The sequence below is a fragment of the Glandiceps talaboti genome, chromosome 12 (assembly GCF_964340395.1).
Source record: "Glandiceps talaboti chromosome 12, keGlaTala1.1, whole genome shotgun sequence".
Taxonomy (NCBI): Eukaryota; Metazoa; Hemichordata; class Enteropneusta; family Spengelidae; genus Glandiceps; species Glandiceps talaboti.
This window is the reverse complement of record NC_135560.1, coordinates 4,874,462-4,897,031: the sequence shown is the minus strand read 5'-3', so window position 1 is coordinate 4,897,031 and position 22,570 is coordinate 4,874,462. Positions and strand designations below refer to the sequence as shown.

At 35.3% G+C, this 22,570-nt stretch overlaps 1 protein-coding gene across 1 annotated transcript; it reads right to left on the bottom strand.

Annotated features, from left to right (window-relative positions):
• Positions 1 to 5,737: 5,737 nt before the first annotated feature.
• Positions 5,738 to 19,658, bottom strand: LOC144443384 (guanine nucleotide-binding protein subunit beta-5-like). Its single transcript, XM_078132851.1, has 8 exons — positions 19,544 to 19,658; positions 18,463 to 18,641; positions 17,785 to 17,861; positions 16,883 to 17,009; positions 11,574 to 11,717; positions 7,898 to 8,038; positions 7,051 to 7,147; positions 5,738 to 6,438 (listed from the first exon to the last, which is right to left on the bottom strand). Exons 1-8 carry the CDS (start codon positions 19,656 to 19,658, stop codon positions 6,260 to 6,262), a joined length of 1,059 nt encoding a protein of 352 aa, XP_077988977.1. The 3' UTR covers positions 5,738 to 6,259.
• Between the last annotated feature and the right edge of the window lie 2,912 nt (positions 19,659 to 22,570).

Genomic DNA, 22,570 nt, shown 5'->3' with positions numbered 1-22,570 from the left:
CCGACAGTATACAATTGTGCCCATTTCGCATATGGGGGAAAACTATATACTAATTCTTGTTGTTGATGAGTTGTAATTACTCTGTTGTTGATCCTTGTCAGTAGTTATTGTTTATTCATTTATTTTTCGTAAACATAACTTAGTCTAATTAATTAGTCCTAAGCGCCCTATGGCTGCACACATGGTATGTACAATATTAAATCCAATCAAATTGGTTTTTGGGTCTGCACCCAAACATCAGTGACCTCATACAATTACGATTTCAACTGTGCAGTCGCTCTAATCTACTACTTATGGACAAAATTAACTACAATTAATAGGTATCAGGTGCAGCCAACAAAGTAGTTCTTGCAAAAAAGCTGTTCTTACGCAATTTTTCAGTGGGCGGACTTTTTTTCGATCGGTAGCGGGAGGGAACAAAAAAAGAAGTGGCGGGAAAGTCCTGATTTTGATACAGTGGGAGGGGAAAACATGGAATTGTGTACCTCAAAATGAATTGTTGGTATAATAGACAGCACAAATGTTTTGCTGGTGGGAAGTGGGTAGATCATTCACAATATTGGGTTGACAGTGGACTGGCGGGCAAGTTGAAACTAAGTGGGAGGTAGGGAGGGCAGGTATTCTTCAACACCAGTGGGATGGCACATAAGAAGAGCTAAACACCGCTCTCCCCAATTTTTTTGGGGGAGGCGGTTCTATTGAGAACACCATTCTTTATATGAAACATTATGTAAATCAGTCCCTCAAGGACTAAATGTAAATGAATGAAAAACACACATTGAATCTGCCTGTTGGCTGCACCTGATGTACAATATCTAATTATTTAAATTATTTTCACAGTATCTATTGTTTTCTGACCGAAAAAATAACGAGAGTTTTGGGTTGATTTCAGTTAGTACCGAAACATACGTACTGCTACGTCACCATGACTTTCTCCATTGACTCATGGAACACATGGTATTTGACTATATGTGGCAAATAGTACATTGTGATTTCTGTTATTATAAACACAAACAACAATTATGAGATCACTTTTTGGGGAAAGTTTTATTGAAACATAACACACAAAAAATTAAATTACAGCATCACTAAAGTTTATTAAATAAATTACTTAAACGTTTGTAAAAGGTATGGCTATATACAGGGAAATACACTTTTAAAATATGAACAATTTAAAGATACGGTACATACTTATTAAACATTACCACTTGCAGTATGTGAAACAGACAGAAATAAACTAAATTCAACACTATCATGGGCAGTGCAGTTTGCTTCAAGACATTGTGTAGGCAGTGGACAGCACGATACAATATTATATAAGGTAAATATGAAATTGAGATTATCAGTGTAATCTGACAAGGGTTTTAGTCATGGACTGATCATCATGTTCTCTGAGTTTCATCATTTTGCCACATTAATGATGCCTGATGACAGATCTAGTACAAGGAACTGGTCCTGATGACAGATCTGTTACAAGGATCTGGTCCTGATGACAGATCTGTTACAAGGATCTGGTCCTGATGACAGATCTGTTACAAGGATCTGGTCCTGATGACAGATCTGTTACAAGGATCTGGTCCTGATGACAGATCTGGTACAAGGATCTGGTCCTGATCAGATCTGGTACAAGAAACTGGTCATAATCAGAGCTGATACAAGGATGATCTGGTCCTAATGACATATCTGGTACAAGAAACTGGTCCTAATGACAGATCTAGTACAAGGAACTGGTCCTGATGACAGATCTGTTACAAGGATCTGGTCCTGATGACAGATCTGTTACAAGGATCTGGTCCTGATGACAGATCTGTTACAAGGATCTGGTCCTGATGACAGATCTGGTACAAGGAACTGGTCCTGATCAGAGCTGGTACAAGGAACTGGTCCTGATCAGAGCTGATACAAGGATGATCTGGTCCTAATGGCATAGCTGGTACAAGAAACTGGTCCTAATGACAGATCTGGTACAAGGAAACTGACATAATAAAAGATCTGGGAGGAACTGGTCCTGATGTCAGATCTGGCAAAGGGTACTGGTCCTAATCAGTTCTGGTACAAGAAACTGGTTTTGATGACAGACCTACACTGCATGAAATGGTGGTGTTTCAAATTCCGTATACATGATGGTCCCACAATGGATTTGCCGAAAATCTGGAAAAGCAGCATTTTCGTTGCGTGGGCAGCATATGAAACTGGAAACACCACTTTTCATGCAGTGCTGGTACAAGAAACTGGTTAAAATGAAAGATGTGGAAGGAACGGGTCCTGATTTTAGATCTGGTACAAAGAATGTGAATACCAAAAAAAAGAAGAAGAAAATATTACAATTTTACATTCCTTGAATGTAAAATATGATTAGGTAATTTTATAGATTTACTACTATCAGATTGACAAGTCAGTTTGCAACTAGAAAAGTTATACACATTTTAAATAAATACATAAATAAATAAATAAATAAATAAATACAATGTACATCATCGAGGTTAAAAATGGCAATGCTATTGGCAGTTTAGAAACTTTATATATGCTACACTATACATCAGGAGAATGATTAATACACACTATTATTACTGCAATTTAAATAAAGTATATATCTTATTACAAATGATTAAATATCATAAATAGTTTGTCTTTGAGTTGAGTGATATCTGCTATGATTTCTTGTGATGATGAGTCGGCAATACATTCAATTCAATACTGTCTTCATAGTTGTAGAACTAAGTAGAACTAAGTAATACATTTAGTGCCCACATGGTTGGCAAGATAAGGACAAAGTTGTATGTGCAATTAATCCAAGTTGTACACATGGTGAATTTGCTGCTACAGAATTTCTTTCATTGTCTGAGTAGAAATTTTCATTTGTAACCAAGAGTCCATGAACGTTCATAGTTCTTGCAAGTTGGACTCGTTCTCCACCAAAATTGATTTTCTATTTTATACAAAGTCTGACGTGTTTTAATATACATCATCGGTTCTGTAGTAATCAGAACATACAATTCAAATTTTTTACTTTCTGGTTATTTTCTTTGATGACGTGTATGCAGTGCTCAAAACTTACATCAAGTTGAAATATTCAAAAACGTAATCACATTTGTTAATAAATCAAAACTTCCACATGTTAAAATTAAACTGTAATATTTCCCAATCAGTTTGTTCATTCACCAGTAAAATACATGTGACAGAACTCAGCTGAGGGTTTTGTCACTACTTGGTGACTAATTTCCCTTATATTCATACATGACTTATTGACTAATGAGTGAAATAAAACATTTGGGAATATTAAAATATAAATATATCATTACATTGGCATCTGATATATAACCTGTGTCTAAAATCAATTGAAGGCTTACAATGTAATTTACATGATGAGTTAATATTCGTGTTAAAGTGGCCATATTGATGAGGACAGGATATTTATTTTGGATTTTTAATTTACAAAACAATTTTCTCATGGCTTTCTATTTGAAAAATCAATGTGAAACAACATATGCAAAGTCCTTGTTTGTAACTCAATAAATTGCAAAAGATTAATAAATGTATAAAATGTTTATTATTGTACGTACAATAACAAACTTTGTACACATTTTTTTTTGCTTTTTGCAATTTATTGAGTTACAAACACAGACTTGCAATTTATTGAGTTACAAACACAGACTTGGTCTGTGTTGATTCACATTGATTTTTCAAGTAGGACACATGATAAAATTGTTTTGTAAATTTAAAATCCAAAATAAATACCCTATCCTCATCCATATCCTCTTTCAACAAGTTCTTGTTAGATATTCAGGCTATCTGCCTTGTTCTATGCTAAAATTGTTGGTGACCGAGTAGTTTCAACCACTTGCTCGTTACCAATGCGGCCAAGATTCAAGCCCTGGTCTGGTCTGTAACTATGAAGAGTGTCGTTCACTTTGATTCTACCAAACAACACACTGGTTTTCCTCGAACTACACTAAAATTGAACCTATGAGGGATGGTCCTTAGTGGACTTCTTGGGGTGATAAGCATTCAAAAAAATATCCATTATAAACAAACATTATTTGTAACACCAAACACACTATCATAATTGTATTCATAGTAGTTCAGAGTCATAATTGTTAAATGGTGTGGTTGGCATGAAATGGTTAAAATGGCTGGCTTGAAGTCTGGCATATTGAATGTTTTATCCCTGTCACATCATGATTTCTAATTGACTAGAATTCTTTCACTCACTTTGAACCATCATTATACCTTAAAGTGGCCATGTGGATGAGGATTGGGTATTTAGTTTGGATTTTTAATTTATAAAACAATTTTATCATGGCTTCCTACTTGAAAAAACAATGTGAAACAACAAGTCTGTGTTTGTGACCCAATACATTCCAAGCTAAAATATGTGTGAAAAGTTTGTTATTGTACGTACAATAACAACCCTTTTTACACATTTATCAATCTTTTGCAATGTATTGTGTTAATACAACAGACTTGGTTTATGTCGTTTCACATTGTTTTTTCAAGTAGGACGCATGATAAAATTGTTTTATAAATTAAAAATCCAAAATAAATACCCCAATCCTCATCCATATGCATGGCCACTTTAATTGTCTGCTAAGCTATGCTAATGGGTACCTGGTGGAATATGGTTGTAAAGTGACAGCTAAAAACCAGTGTGCTTAATAACAGCTTGGATTAGAGTTTAGGAAGTATGTAAGGCTGTATCATTATAGGTTTGTGGCAGTGGTCGTAATTACACAGCATATGTTATTGAATGGCATTTATCATCATTCACCTTTAGAAGCAAATAAAAAGCCTTCAAAATATCAGAAATGAACAACTATCAAAAAATTGAAATAATATTAATACTTTGACCTTTGACCAGAATGATGTTCATATACATTATAATTTATTTATTTACAATTATCACCAAACAAAAGTCAAAATGGATGACTGGTTAGTAGAACTTAGGCACCACATGGGAGAATTGGGAGTAAATTATTATCTTTGCTATTTACATGGTGGATAAAATCATGTTTTAGTTAATAGAGAAAGTCGACCATTATGGGAAATTTCTGAGCCCAAACAGTGTAGGTATTATTAGGTCCTGTACAGTTAACACGATTTTGGCTAAATTTGACATTTTGTTCTGTGCAAAAACACTGACAATGATAGTTAAGTATGATAAGGTCCTGTATGATTAATAATCAATTCAACAGTTATTGCAACGGTGCTTTTTACCACGGTTATATAAATGTACTTATTTGGGCAAATAAAAGTTATTGTGAAATGCTAACGCCTTCTCAATACTGTAAAATACTACTCTGTATTTAGAATTTATTTGCACTATTCTTCACTTGTGTGCTCTTTTTCTGTTAAAATTAACTCCCAGTGAAAATACCTTTCACTTATAATCTCCATGGATACGTCTTTAAAAATCACCAAAAATTAGCTCTTGACAATAACATTAAATTTCTCTATTCAGTTACAATTAAGTATTCCACAATGTTCATTCTATGAATTCAACTGATAGATTCATCACTGTTCGCATTCTTGTTAAAGGGACACACACTAAGTTTTAGGAGCTCTTGTTAAAGGGGCACAAACCGGGTTTTTGGAGCTCTAGTTAAAGGGGCATAAGCTAAGTTTTAGGAGCTCTTGTTAAAGGGGCACAAACCGAGTTGTTGGAGCTCTAGTTAGAGGCAAAAACCGGGTTTTTGGAGCTCTAGTTAAAGGGGCAAAAACCAGGTTGTTGGAGCTCTAGTTAAAGGGACACAAACCGAGTTGTTGGAGCTCTAGTTAGAGGCAAAAACCGGGTTTTTGGAGCTCTAGTTAAAGGAGCACAAACCGGGTTTTTGGAGCTCTAGTTAAAGGGACACAAACCGAGTTGTTGGAGCTCTAGTTAAAGGGGCACAAGCTGAGTTTATACGTTTTTGGGGCGTAGTTTTTACTCTAGATTGAAATATACCTGTTGCATTCTAATAACCATCACTTGCTAATGGCAGAACCCAATACATAAACACCAGTGATAAAAGAAAAAGAGGTAATTTATTATATGTATACTTTCAATGTCAGAATATGATTTCAGTGCCATTGAAGGCATGCACTGACATTAATATGACACAATTATGCTATTCACCTTAATTATTGTTTCAAGTATTTTCACTTGAGTCAAATAGCTTATAAACTCAGCATGTGCCACTTTAACAATAAGTTAACACTAAAATGAGTGGTAAAAGTAGTGTACATAGCGATGAATCTTTCAGTCAATGCTATGTGATTGAATTCAAGCCCATACGCGGAGTGTGTAATCCCAGCTGCCTGTACACAGTGCTGTGCCATCAGGAGATACAGATAGACAGCTAACTCTGTTTTCATGACCATACAGTATTGCTAATCTGACTGCTTTCAATGTGTCCCAGATATTCACTGTATAATCATTGTAACCAACAAATAGAAGACGACCTGTGGACAAAGCAGACAAAATGTTATTGTTACTAATATCATTGTTAAACCAGTGAACGTTATGGAATATGACAAGACAATACAAGATAACATTAGATGAGAGATGTGATGAAACGAGATGATGAAATGAGATGAGGCAAGATGAGATGAGATGTGACAAGATGAGATGAGATGAGATAAAACGAGATGAGACATTAGACAAGACAAGACGAGACGAGACGAGACACGTGATGAAACAAGATGTGATGAGAGATGTGATGACATGAGATGAGATATGAAACGAGATGAGGCAAGATGATTTGAGAGATGTGATGAGATGTGACAAGATGATATGAGACGAGGCATAGCATGATTGGATGAGAATGGAAAAGCCTGGCAAGGCTGGGTATGGTGAGGCAAGAGCAAATGAGACAAGACAAGACAAGACTGTATACAGAAGTATAACTGGCATATTTATTTTGAATGAATGAATTAATTTTTTTTATGTGTCACTAACATGATGATGCACCATATATCTCATTATGCATTGTAACTATTTGATGATTTATGTACTAAAGATTTTCATTGATATTGAAAGTGCTGGGGTAGCGTCCAAGTACAAAAGGTACATACCACTCAGAGAGAAATCCAAACATGTTGCTCCAAACAGGATACTTTCCTTAGTGTATATATTGACTTCTCTATCTGCTCTCAAATCATACAGTCGACACTGTAAAGTAAAACAAGCCAATGTGATTGATTGATGGCATGGAATTATTGTCTTTGTTTTCATATCCTATTATCATGCATTTTAAATGATCATTTATGGGGTGTAATAAAATAGTATCTTACCTTATCTATCATAACTGTCAGAAATGCAACTAATTAGAGTAGTGATCTTTAAAGAATGGTTGCTAGGAAGTAATAATTATGACATTTTATTGTAGTGAAAGTGGTGTTGATTTTTTTAAATTTTATATCATTAGATCTAAAAATACACGGCAACCATCTACCATTCACGTCTACAGTGCAACCATTTAGGCTTTGCCTGTCTTACTAAATACAAAATAATTAATATCTCCACTAATTTAAGTGTCAATGCAAACACTGAGCCATGCATTTCTGTTTACTGGAAGTACTTCATATCACAGACACACACAAACACACACACACACACAGACACACACAGAGACAGACACAGACACAGACACAGACACATGCACACACACATGCACTCACACACAGACAGACAGAGACACACACACACACATATATGCATGACACTGTCAGTGTCACACACGTTACACACACATATATACCCAGACATAGCATCACATACAGAGCCAAAACACACATAAATATACACAAAGCCTATAGAAGTACTACTCTACCTTAACATTGCATTGTGCTAAAATGCCAAATCATTTTCAAACCTTGTGTATACCTAGTGTATAATTAAGTGAATCAACCTGATACTTACTGTGGCATCATCTGAAGCTGTGGCAAATGCATCTCCACTTGGGAAGAATCGTACAGCATTAATATCAGACTCATGCCCATCAAAGGACTGCACACATTGCCCAGTTCTCATATCCCACACCAGTGCTTGTTTATCACACCCCTGCAACAATTAGAAATGACAATATTTGATACTGTAGTACATGAGATTTGAGTAATTGAATCTTTACAACTTAGTATGGTTGGCAATTTAATTCAGTGTATCTGTATTAATGTATTTTATGTATGAAAGCAGAGTCGTTAATAAATAATTTTTAAAAAAGTGAATAGTATCAAGCACTAGTTCAAGCATATTTTCAGTATATAGTTATATTTTACATTTTGGAGTTGACTTTTACTTAAATTCTCACTACCTAGCTGTCATGGCATTTTACCTCATGCTAGAGGGTCAAGATAGAATAACAAGATCAACTTATTTTCTAGACTGTAAGATAATTAAGTCGTGTCTCCCCTTTCTCACTAGCCTACTCTATCTCTGGGGTTGACTTATATGTGAGGGCGCCCCATCCTGTCACAGCTAGCATACCTTACAGACTACTAATATTCTCACACTAGTCGATAGTAATATGTAGAGCATAGAGAAATCACACAAATGACTGTTATTTCATGATATGCCAAGGTGGTAAAATCCTATTTCAACTAAGGAGAATTTAATGACACCAAATATTTGTCACAGATGTATAAATTTAAAGTAATGTATAGTGGATGTTTGAACCTCACTTGCAACTTTTACATAGTGACTACTGACCAAACAATACATTCCTTCTATTGAAGATATGAAGTGAAGTCAGCAGTTGGGGTTGTCAACCTGTTGACAACGTGTTGTGTTCGGTTTGCAATTTATAGTTTCCTCAAACTCTTTAAACTCTCTTGGGTGTGAAACGAAATCTAAAATTAACCATTGTATTTATGTGAGACTATTAAACATACAGGTGCTACAGACAATGATTGATATATATATGACATTAACATTTCAAAAATTTGTGATACAGGACTTTGTTTTCATGAAATACACTAATCTTTAAAGGTGATTCAAAATGCTCACATTCACTATTGCTAATTTGCTAGACGACATGTTTGTGAAATGCATTCTGGTTTTAAAACTTTTCAAAAGCGTCTGCAAACACCTTAAAATGACCTTTTTTCAGTCACTTCCCTTCGGATTAACTTCGAGCGTTTTCGGGTATTTCCGGTCCCACCTAGACCACAGGATTTTATGACGTCATAAGGGGTACACGTTAGCACTAAGACTATGATGAGCGTAGTCACTAGGTGAATAAAACTCAACAGCATTGTGAAAAAATACATTGCTAGTGGTTGTAACAGACATCAGTAAACAAAAACTACACTCTACATGTCTTATTAACCAACATTTACCGATATTTACTCACACTTTCTCACTAATTGGCAGTGTCTGTGAGTATAAATGCTAAAATATTATCTCCCCATATTATGGCAAAATAAATCAAAACGGCTAGACTACAGTGTAGATATACATAAACACTTGTAATGTCGGTCGCATGTTTCAATCTATTTATCTGATTTTTTTATTATTTGCCGAGGAGAAGCATTACAATATCTTCGACACGCATGGCGTCGACAGCATATTTTAGCCCACTATACTCACTGATGTCGCCTTTTGAATGGCGCATTTAGCAACAAAGTAAACATATTTATCTTGAATAAATATACTAGCTATTAGATTGCCATATTATCAGCAATAAAATTGTAAAGAATTGAGGAAATTTCGTGAGTTTATTGTTGTCATTTACATGACCTTAGCAACTCATCTGGAAGAAAACTTGTATGGTTTCCCTTGTTGCGATATCACTTAATTTAATGCAACAAGCCTATTTAATATTCATTAGAAGAATTTTGTAACGAATCATGGTATTCGAAGTATACGGTTTAGGAAACCAACAAATCAAATATCGCGATGTGTTCATGATATTAAATATGATTGGACAATATTGACGTCGGCAATCAAGGTCGTGACCCCAGCACATGGTTATGAAAGAAAGCCTGCAACTAGATACCTCGCCACGTCCGGTCCAATTTCTCAGGGTTTGTTTTGAAGTTAGAGACATTATTTCTGTACGACTTGAAGAATTTTACAATATATCTGATTGATAAATATGGATTACATCAACACGTGGATAAATTTAACCCGACACGAATGTGCGCTGTGCTCTCCCGATTCCATACGTACATTGTACATACACTGCTTCAGCTTTGATCGGCAGAACTATCCTAGTATAAACTTACTGCCGCGGCCGCTGTGACTGCACAAAACTTGACAACACTACCCCTCTACCGATATATAATAATCACCTGTATACCGTGATAAAAACAAGCAATAATTCGAGTCCCCAACAAGTTGATGAGACCTACTTCTGTTCAGTTCGATCCGAATGCGAGTTTCTTAGGTTTTACATGGGTTTCAGACTCGGACTAGAGTATTACGCCCTAGACAATAATAGATGTAAACTTGTGTTCACAAGCCAAACATGTGACGATACAAGACCACAACGAAAACTGTGAAAAATTTACAGGTCACTCTCATTTTATATATGGACAACAAAATTAGGTCGGTCACAGTGCCATTTACATGATGCAATGACTCGGAGCGTGCTTCCATATGCTCGGAGCAAATCGAATCAATTAGTGTATTATGGGACCAACAAAATGTGGCACATGTCCCGATACGCCTTCTTGAAGTTTCCCATTGGTATTCTAATAGCTAGTATATTTATTTGAGATGAAATATGTTTACTTTGTTGTTAAATGCACTGTTCAAAAGGCGACGCGAGTACGATTGGGCTAAAATATGCCGTCCTTGGCCCGGGGATGCCGTCAAAACGTCACGACGGTATCGTAATGCTTCTTGTCGGCAAAAAATTAAAAATCAGATAAATAAAAGTCAATGAATGTGAAACACGCGACATTACAAGTGTTTTTATATATCTAGTCTAGCCGTTTTGATTTATTTTGCCATAATATGGGGAGATAATATTTTAGCATTTATACCCACAGACACTGCCAATTAGTGAGAAAGTGTGAGTAAATATCGGTAAATGTTGGTTAATAAGACATGTAAACTGTAGTTTTTGTTTACTGATGTCTGTTACAACCACTAGCAATGTATTTTTTCACAATGCTGTTGAGATTTATTCACCTAGTGACTACGCTCGTTATAGTCTTAGTGCTAACGTGTACCCCTTATGACGTCATAAAATCCTGTGGTATAGGTGGGACCGGAAATACCCGAAAACTCTCGAAGTAAATCCGAAGGGAAGTGACTGAAAAAAGGTCATTTTAAGGTGTTTGCAGACGCTTTTGAAAAGTTTTAAAACCAGAATGCATTTCACAAACATGTCCTCTAGCAAATTAGCGATAGTGAATGTGAGCATTTTGAATCACCTTTAAATACTGCATAGTTCATACAATCTGTCATAATTTTCTTTCACCAATTTTATTTCATTTCAATTGTCATAACTTAAACACGTAACAAGTGTACACATACAAAAGAAATTCTATTCTGTTTTGTATAATAATGCTTATGATGGTATGACAAATTAATGAATATCAAAGTTGAGCTATTTACATAGATAGTGTTTGAATATATTTTGTACACTCACCCCTGATACAAATGTATTTCCAGACTCTGAGGGTGAAAGGTCAAGACTCATAACATCAGCATTGTGACCATGGAAACTTTGTAACAACTGTCCACTTTCTACATCCCATAATGCACAAGTACTGTCACCACTTCCTGTTAAAATCTATGATAATAGGGAAAACAGGAAACAGTTGTTAGTAGCCTAGGGCATCCTTGCTGCCATACTTTCTGAGAAACCAGTAAAATACTTTAGATTTGAAAATGGACTATATTGATAAGTGTGTTGTGTGACACGGCAACAGATCGACCAACAAAGACTCGAGTAACAAATACAACTTCATACAACTTAGTGAATACAACAACAAGCGACCTATCGGTCAGAATAGCTCCGCTGTTTTTTTTTATTTTATTTTTTATTTTGGTGACATGTAGAAGTGGTTCAGTTCTTCAGCTCTTTACTATGCAGTTTTGTTTTAGCGATGCAATAAAGTGGTTAGTGGTTTCATATGATGTCTCACTATAAAACACATTTTACACAGAAGTTGGTAATGTATTGTACTTTTATACCATAGTCACCATTTTATAACAAAAATCTACTGTTATGAAAAATTGCACAAAATCTCAGGGAAAAAATGACTGGGAAATGCACACAAGAAAAAAAAGAAAAAAAGAGGATTTTGAGGTTGGCTATAAATAATTCCAGTGTCTTACAGCTTTAACCCTGGAAAATTTTAATGATGAATGAAATAAACTAGGGATCTAAAATAATTTTGAGGCAATTTGAATTTCAATTTTCTAACAAATTTACCAAGTCAACAACATTCAACTTGTACTAGTTGTAGTAGATATATATATATAGGGAAGAAATGTATTAATCGCCATCTTAGTTTCCGTACGGCGACAATCCCCAAGTACCCGAAAGAGAGTCATTCTCAGCCAACAGGGTTCGACACTGGAGTAAAAGTCACTATCCCACAGGACTAGTAAAATTGATAACGTAGTAGTCCTGCCAAAAATTTGGTGGTCCTATCTTTAAGTGCTTTCGCTTGTTCACTTAGGCTCTTCATCTCTCTTCGTTTTTGCTCTACTTCTAATTCACTTTTCCAAACCCCATATTTATTTCAAACACTGTTGTAATTGAACTGTCTATTTCGTTGTAGTTGTTTGTGCATCATCAACTCCTTACTGTAATTTTATTCTCTTTTTTATGTTTTGGAGCTTCTTCTCTTTTTTTTGTTGCTTTCTGTGAGTAGTTTGTCTTAATTGGGGGGGGGGAGTAATAAGATGTTATGTGGTCTTATTTCTAGCTTAAATACTACATAACATTTCTGGTACACATTGATCTAACTATTGCATTTTTAAAAGACAAAAAATTACCTTCACATAGAGCAAGTCTTTATAGTGTTGTCCTTAGTGCATATTAGAATGTATTTACAACATAAAAATAAATAAATTTGAAGGTTACCAGCAGTTACAGCAAAATTTTGTTACTAATTACATGTACAAGTCACTTCGTCTATTTTCGTGTCTATGTACTTCCGGGTTGACATAAACGTTAAACGTGATACAGTCGGCCCTATAATTACTAAGAAATGACAAAATCGTTCGCAAAATAAAGTTCAGGATTTTAATTTTTCAAACTGAATACCAAAACATGAACACGGAACACGGAACACGGAACACGGAATCGTGTTACTAAGTAAGTTAGCAGTTTCATTGTAGGCTGTAAGTTGTACCGGTAAAAAAAAACGATCATCACATCATGTAGGAAGTACAAAAACATAGAACACGTTGTTTTCTTGCTGAATAAACTCACTGAAATAACAACACGGTCAAATTGCGTCTTCGATTTTGACAGCCACCATTGTTATGATTGAGCTTCACTAGTTCCGTTGAACGTGGCCGGGCGAACGCCGACATCCAATTTGTACAGCGTTTTTACAAAGGGAGCTCGTCAATAACCTACCGAATAATTAACTCAGAAACGTAGTTTAAATACTAACTGATCTAAGAATTACTGTTCAGAAAGACTACGCATCCGTACATAAATACGAATTCATGCGACAAAGATTTCAACTTTACTATTTACTTCTTACAGTGTAGAGGACTTATTATACACATATCATCGTACAACTAATTTTATTGGCTATAATATTAGCTACATTTGAAAGGTCTCACTTGATTGGCTCATCGTTCGCTATTCCCGTTTTCAAGAGACATTCCGCCAGAATAAAGTGCCACGTAGTACAGCAATGGCGCGAGATCGTCTGTTGGGCGACTTTCCCACCGGGTGTGCTTTTCGAAAACTACACAACACATGCTTTTATGACACGGAATCATAGAAAATCTACCCCGTTTCCAAACTAATCGTAATTTTATCGCGAATAGACAACCGGAGTTGGTCAAAATAGCAAATTAAAAATCAAATGAATTTTACTATGACCGTGAATTCATCATATAGCCGGTGGTTTGAATTCTGAGCTCCCTGATATACCTATCGAAAAGTCACTATCCCGTCGGACTACCTGCAATGGGCATTTTATTTAGTAACCTTTACTGGTACATGGTCCTTACAGAAAGTTACTAGACTCGCGGGATAGCGGACCAGCGTGTATGTCGAACCCTTGCCATACGTTACAGCATAGACCCTCCTGGTTACAGTGGTAACACTCGTTCATGTTCGATTACCTTTCATAAAGAAAACACAACGAAATGGTTGAAGTGATCTTTTTTTTAATTTCTTTTCATCACAACAACAAAATCTGCGCGATCAAAAGTGTTGTAAACTAAACCAGAAAGAATTATCGGGCTGGCTAAACTTCCCGATGAACTGGAGTAAGGTCCAAGTCCAAGTAAGCCCCGATAGTACGTGAGAAAATCGTCTCAAACTAGCGATACAACTTTCAAAATATAACTTGACATGTCTTCATTTGTTAGAGTTATACAATTCAAGACGGCGTTTCACTCGAAAACAACAATTCTGTGAATAATGACACTGAACGCAGCGATTTCTCGGACGATGTTACCACTGCACTGTAACGTATGGCTGACAACGACTTGCTTCTGGGTTAGTCCCTCGTGCATCCGGGTACTTGGGATTGTCGTGCATTATTACCACATCGGCAATTTTGACGCTGTAATTTTGCCACCAATATTGATCGTACAAAAACAAAACTCCATAAATGAACTACAAAGTACTTTCCCTTTCAAAATGTGGTAATTTTAGAAAGAGTATTATCGTTTTTATTGACGACTGACTCTGTCAAAAACACTTCAGTTCAGGCATGGAAGACTTCTCACAATGATCATATACTGGAATGAACCATTCTGTAGGAGGGGTGGTGTGTGAATTGGATTTGAAGTTTACAAACCTTTTTCGAACAAATATTTGTCATTTGGGCGCACAATGCGTAGAATTAAGACTATAGCACATATTACATTGCTTGTTTGACGTCAATAGTGTCTTTTGAAAAGTTGCACTTTACCTAAAGTCTCACGGACTGATTTCCAATATGGCGTCGGTCATTATGCTCATTAACATATTCATTTTTTTTTCAAATTTCAAAAAAAAAATCATAAAAAATAGAAGAGAAGACGTGCTGACTTGAAATTAACAAATCTAAGTAAGCTACCCCCTGTGCATCAACACACCACATATCAAAGCAATCTGACTTTAAGTTTATGAGGAGTTGATGAAAATGTCATTTTTGGAAAAAAAATCATAAAAAATTGAAAATGGCACAGATCAACTTGGCATGAACAAATCTGAATAGCCTCCCCCCAGGGAACATGCACACCAAATATCGAAGTATTCTGGCTGTTACTTTCAGAGAAAATAGTGAAAATATAAAAGTTTGACGGACACCTATGATTCACTCTACTCTCTATACCTCAATACCCACCTATACCTAAAGCTACGCTTTCAGCTTTCGCTGACAGCGGAGCTAAAAAGAGAAATGTTTAGATGTCAGCCAGTACATTCTTACCTGTTGATCTGAGTTTGTGAATGAACAACATGACATATAACTTGTGTGCATTGCTATGTATACTGTGTGTTTGAAGTCAGCCTGTATGATTCTTACCTGTTGATCTGAGTTTGTGAATGAACAACATGACATATAACTTGTGTGCATTGCTATGTATACTGTGTGTTTGAAGTCAGCCTGTATGATTCTTACCTGTTGATCTGAGTTTGTGAATGAACAACATGACATATAACTTGTGTGCATTGCTATGTATACTGTGTGTTTGAAGTCAGCCTGTATAATTCTTACCTGTTGATCTGAGTTTGTGAATGAACAACATGACATATAACTTGTGAGCATTGCTATGTATACTGTGTGTTTGAAGTCAGCCTGTATGATTCTTACCTGTTGATCTGAGTTTGTGAATGAACAACATGACATATAACTTGTGAGCATTGCTATGTATACTGTGTGTTTGAAGTCAGCCTGTATAATTCTTACCTGTTGATCTGAGTTTGTGAATGAACAACATGACATATAACTTGTGAGCATTGCTATGTATACTGTGTGTTTGAAGTCAGCCTGTATAATTCTTACCTGTTGATCTGAGTTTGTGAATGAACAACATGACATATAACTTGTGAGCATTGCTATGTATACTGTGTGTTTGAAGTCAGCCTGTATGATTCTTACCTGTTGATCTGAGTTTGTGAATGAACAACATGACATATAACTTGTGAGCATTGCTATGTATACTGTGTGTTTGAAGTCAGCCTGTATAATTCTTACCTGTTGATCTGAGTTTGTGAATGAACAACATGACATAACTTGTGTGCATTGCTATGTGCACTGTGTGTTTGAAGTCAGCCTGTATAATTCTTACCTGTTGATCTGAGTTTGTGAATGAACAACATGACATATAACTTGTGAGCATTGCTATGTATACTGTGTGTTTGAAGTCAGCCTGTATAATTCTTACCTGCTGATCTGAGTTTGTGAATGAACAACACGACATATAACTTGTGTGCATTGCTATGTGCACTGTGTGTTTGAAGTCAGCCTGTATAATTCTTACCTGCTGATCTGAGTTTGTGAATGAACAACATGACATATAACTTGTGAGCATTGCTATGTATACTGTGTGTTTGAAGTCAGCCTGTATAATTCTTACCTGCTGATCTGAGTTTGTGAATGAACAACACGACATATAACTTGTGTGCATTGCTATGTGCACTGTGTGTTTGAAGTCAGCCTGTATAATTCTTACCTGCTGATCTGAGTTTGTGAATGAACAACATGACATATAACTTGTGTGCATTGCTATGTATACTGTGTGTTTGAAGTCAGCCTGTATGATTCTTACCTGCTGATCTGAGTTTGTGAATGAACAACATGACATATAACTTGTGTGCATTGCTACTGTACGTTTCTTGCTGGCAACATCAACATCCAAACTTAACTGATACACCGAACATTTATTGTCCAATCCCCTACAGGAAAGAGATGATAGAATTTATGGTTAGTCCTTGTTAATCAAGGCATACCTACAATTTAGATGTAATCTGTGATTTTTTTGCATCATTAAATACAAATTATCAATGATTGACATTTCTCATGTGCTGTGTGTTTTATATGTACCTGGCTAGAGGTCAGAGGTCAAATTGCCAGCAAATGTGACAACATATATTAATGCACTATGATATTGGCCCAGTATTCAGAATGAGTAAATTGTAACAGTTTAGCTTACCATACCAATATATAACAAACAATACAACTCACCATTTTATGATTTCAGTTTTACAGAAATTATTCTGCTTCAGAAGAGAGTACGTAGTCTCCATGCACTATATATTACATTGCATCACTAGTATGAGTGGTTATAATACTTTAACATGAGTTACAACCATATATCAAATGGTACAGATTTGTTCTACCATAATAATGTTTTAATTTGAAATTTGGGTGAAAACAACTTATCATATTTTAAAGTTGTAGACATGTTTTCATTAGCACCAAGACCAAACAAAGTCTTCTGTCCTATCCCACTGTCAAAATCTGAATCATTGGAACACATGACCTCACCACCAGTGACAAATGTTTACAGCACTGACTTTGTGGAATACACGCTTTTATTAGAACCAAGACCAGTATTTCACATTAGGTCAAATATATTCTACAGATTGGTCTATAATATTGGAAGCGAGTGACCACAGAAGATATAAATGATAAATGCAACTGAGTTGAATAGTGGAAACTAAAACTTACCCACATGCTACCATGGTTCCTGACGGAGCATACGAACAAGCCATCACCCATGTCGTTGGCATAGTTACTGCATGTTCCTGAAATCAATCAAGATCTCAGAAATATGGGTCCACATTTGGAATGTAAAGGTATCTTCTCTTTGTTTGAAAAATTATTTGAAATATCTGTCTTGTACAGGTAATTAATTTCAAGTGCATTTTGAGCTCACGATATCAAAAAGTCTTTGTTGTAAAGTCTGTCAAATTCATCACAAATACAAACTGATAATGATTGTCTATTTTACAATATACTGGTACATAGTTTGCCATTATTCCTGAAATTTTTTCTTCCTTTCAGCAGCTAAAACATGACTAATGTAAGGGGCCTAGTTACTTTGAGTCAAACTTCAAAGATGACAACTTGAAGTTACAAAGTCCTAAGATCTCAAGTATTTTCCAAAGAAAAACAGGCTGAGGAAATGAAATTAAAACCTGCACAATTCATGATTGATTGAGAGGCGTAAAGGTAAGGTATGTACATTTTGACTTATTTGAAGTACCATGGAACAATGACATAGACGTGTGTTGTCATTACTGAGAATGACCAGGGTATAAATCCATTATTTTGATTTCAATAATTTCTTGGCTTGTGTGTGATATTTTTGAGTGAGTTGGTGAGTCAGACTAGATTATACCTTACCTTATTGGTTGTGAATGCATCCCATACAATCATTTTGCCATCTTGGGAAGAGCTGACTACATGCCTTTTATCCTGAGACCAATCCATAGCCAGTACTTTCCCTTGATGTCCTTTTAGTACTCGTCTTGGTTTCATGTTAAACTGAGGTAACATTTCTGATCGCTGTGCTACAACTTTCACTGAAAACAAACACAAGTCATCAAAATTAAAAATTTTGATTAAAAATTATTTTTGCATATCAATGTGATCATCTAACCTTTGAATATTTTTTTATATATACAACCCAACATATATCCCAAATACTAGATTGATTATCCAAGCAGTTCTACATTTAAATCCTCGAACTCAAATTTTCTTGCACACCAAATTTGAAGATCTAATACATTTGCCTAGACCAATTCCCCGTAGCAATTCAAATAAACCGACAGAGTAACACCTCCACTAAGCCTTACCAAAGCAAGTCCAGCAAGATTGAGTTTTTAATAGAATTTAATTCACACCTAGACATGACACGCACCCATGCACAAATGTGTTTGCACATACTAAACGCAGATACGCGTATGCGTCACGCACAATACTGTATACAATAGAAATACATGCAAATACACACACTTTATCATGCTAGCACTCGTGACACATCAGTTCAGCTGTGTTAAAAAAAAATCTGAAGTGATTTTTTTATCAAAATGACGTTAAATATACTGGCCTACTTTTGCTATGGAAGAACGTAAACATACGTACATTGGTCAATAACGTAAAGTTAACTCGCTGCATCGCGAAGACCTCGATTTATACAGATTTTGATTTTATGCAGTCATTTTTTAAATTGCTAATTGCGATTAAATAGGATGGACGCTGAGGTGCATGTATTTCTATCAATAGTTTTGTGTACATGTAGAATGAATCATGCATAAAATATCTACATGATATGGAAGGTACTGCAATTCCAGGTCATCACATCATCGTACAAATTTACTAAAAGTATATACGACAGAGTGATGCGGTGTCGTGACATCTTCCGACAGCTGAGCTGTCTTTTCCCATTGACAGACCTATGACGTAAAGATAATTAAGTTCTTACATTCTACATCATTAAGCTTGTGTCGTTCTTCCTCCAATTTGAATTTCAAAGATTCCAATTCTCGACTCAGCGTCGATATAGATTCCTCTTTCATTGATGCATCTGTTGTCGCCATCTTGGATGTTGCCTGAATGTGACGTCATTATGCAAATCACTACTTTCACTGCCCTCCGTGCACAAGCCATATAAATATATCACATGTGATGTATTAATGTACGCTATACAACTCGGACAACTAGAAGTGGTATAAAGACCATTATTTTCATAGTGTACAGTCTCGTTTTCAATTAATCAAGATATATCCGAGTAATGACGCAAGGTGTTGTCATGGAACCACCTACTACAGAATAACAATAGAAATTCGTTTTATTATCAAAATCTATTAATTATTAATCATAATCTTATACAGTTATGATAAATGAATAACTAATATTAATTTACGGACAAGATAAGTACGCCATCTATAATATATTGAGGTGAAATTCAGCGAGAAAATGAACGTAAAATGAATGTACTCCACGAATGAATGTAATGCCCAAAGAAGGTTGCATACAGTCACCCTAGGTACAAGAGTTGAAGTGTTGCTTTGATGAAAGAGTTTTTACAGTCGAAAAAAGAAGAGATTGAATATATATTTCTTTTCTTTTTCACTTCAAGTAGCATTTTTAATATGTAGAGCCAGTTACAGTTTCTAAAATAATAACCAAAAGGGCACAGAATGAGTTTAAATAATATTTGAGAGAGTCTTTTTTGTATTATTTCGAATATCGACTTTAACTTATCTCTTAAAAGGCAAATTTGCAAGATTATCATCTCAGGTTCACCTAGCAAGATTGATTTTAAAGTTTGCCTTGTTAATGTTTTTATGTGTAGGTTGTTAGTTTTGTTTGTTTGTGTGTGTGTATGTGTGTGTAAGTATGTATGTGTGTGTGTGGTGTGTGTGTGTGCGTGTGTGTGGTGTGTGTGTATGTATGTGTGTGTGTATGTGTGTGTATGTATGTGTGTGTGTATGTGTGTATGAATGTGTGTGTGTGTGTGTGTGTGTGTGTGTGTGTGTACTTTGTAGACTTGTTTCTTACTTGAGTTGTTCAGATTTTTTAGGGGCCTGTAAATAGGACGCGCTCCCGTTGGTCTCCCATTAAATAAACAAATGGTTAAATTGATTAAATAAATAAATAAATTATTTAATTAATTAATTAATTGATTGATTAAATAAATAAATAAATAAATAATAAATAAGGATAGATAGATAGATAGATAGAGAGAGAGAGAGGGGGGGGAGGGAGGGAGGGAGGCAGGCAGGCAGGCAGACAGTCAGACAGACAGACAGACAGACAGACAGACAGACAGACAGACAGATAGATAGATAGATAGATAGATAAAAAAAATAATGTGTATTGAGGTGTAATTGTTGGTGGTACTCACAGTATTCCCCTTACGTACTGATGTATAAGTTTGTTACTTAGCCAACAATTGCACACCAGTAAGATATAACATATAGATCTTATGATGTAACTTATCACATATATAACACATTCTATAATACCCCTACTATGAAATCAAACAATGACAGAAGGTCATTGCAATATTATCCTAGAATAGTTTAATCGACAATATATTTATGTAGGTATTTTGAGTAACAATCTGATAACGCCAGCTTAGACGCAGTGTGGAGCGCCACCAAGAGTTACAAAGTGTCTGGATCTTCCACGTACGTAACCAAGGAAACATTTTAGAACTTTCCATGTATTTTCAACGCGCAAACGTTCTATAAGTAATCGTTTTTTTTTCTTTTGATCAATTCATTCTTTATCTCATCGCGTGTCTCTCGTATGTATTTGGGATAACGAATATTCAACTAATGTGATTATACTGATTTCAATCTTTTCACACGTTTATTTAGATTTAATGGTTATTATACGTCATAACTGGTACTTTTACAACTTTGTGAGGACGAGGATGATCACGACGTCACATATGTGTATAAATTCCGTCCACTTGGTAACCGCATCTCACTTGCTATTTGTCCGTCAAGTTATACAGACAACTTCAAGTGCGAACCCCAGAAATACAAGTATTAACAAAAAATGCCTTGCTTACCAATCAAGAAGTCGAAGGTAAGAACAAATCTAGCTTTTGTTATTGTGAATTATAAAGTCTTTTCTTTTCTGCGTATGTTATATTTTTGTACAAATTTTGATTTCATTGTTACTATTTACCAGTGGAATAGCTAGTCCTAATAACATAAATTTAACAAATTAATGTTTAATCATTCACTTTAATCTTAAACTGTTTCGCTATCATTTCACTCAATACCAGAAATTAATAAAATATTTAGTTTTTTTATTTCTTTCATATCCCTTTTCCTTAGAGACGATTTAGTCTAGTAAAGAGAGCGTAAATACTAGAATAATCCATTTCAATGTGTTGCAACTCTACCTAGACATTTGGGCACCAATGTTTTTCTCACTGTAGTATCAAACATCCCATGAAGGGAGCGTAGAAAACAGAAAATTTGCATGTTATTTTTAAATTCGCTGTATATTACCAATTGTTATTTTTATTTCAATTTCAATTATCTTTATTCAAACTAACAAGGTAATAAAAAAGATAATTTTCAAAGATTATATTTCTTGTATTTAGACGAGAAAGTTGGAGGAAAAACTAGAGGACGCGCAAATGACGATAGATTTTCTCCAGGAAGAAGTGAAAGAAAAAAAGAAAAAGATCAAAGAACTTGAAAAATTCAAAAATGATTCCATTCAAATTCAGGAAGACGCACAGGCTAAGGTAGGGATATTTCATTGTAGTGGCATGGAATGATATGAAATGTGGTGACTGAAAATACAATATGGAAATATGAGTGACAGTGTGAATTGAAATATTTATGGATTGAAATGAATGAATGAATGAATGAGTGAGTGAGTGAGTGTGTGTGAGTGACTGAGTGAGTGAGTGAGAGAGTGAGTGAGTGAGTGAGTAGGCAAATAATTCAATTAAAAGGAAAATTTTCCCTTCATTTATTGG

Excerpts from the sequence above, each read along its gene's own strand:
- LOC144443384 (XM_078132851.1), bottom strand. The coding sequence starts at position 19,658 with ATGGCGACAACAGATGCATCAATGAAAGAGGAATCTATATCGACGCTG. Across the intron at positions 17,862-18,462 it reads ATGCATTCACAACCAATAAG|GAACATGCAGTAACTATGCC; the intron begins GTAAGGTATAAT and ends GATTGATTTCAG. Across the intron at positions 8,039-11,573 it reads GAAATACATTTGTATCAGGG|GGGTGTGATAAACAAGCACT; the intron begins GTGAGTGTACAA and ends TAATTGTTGCAG.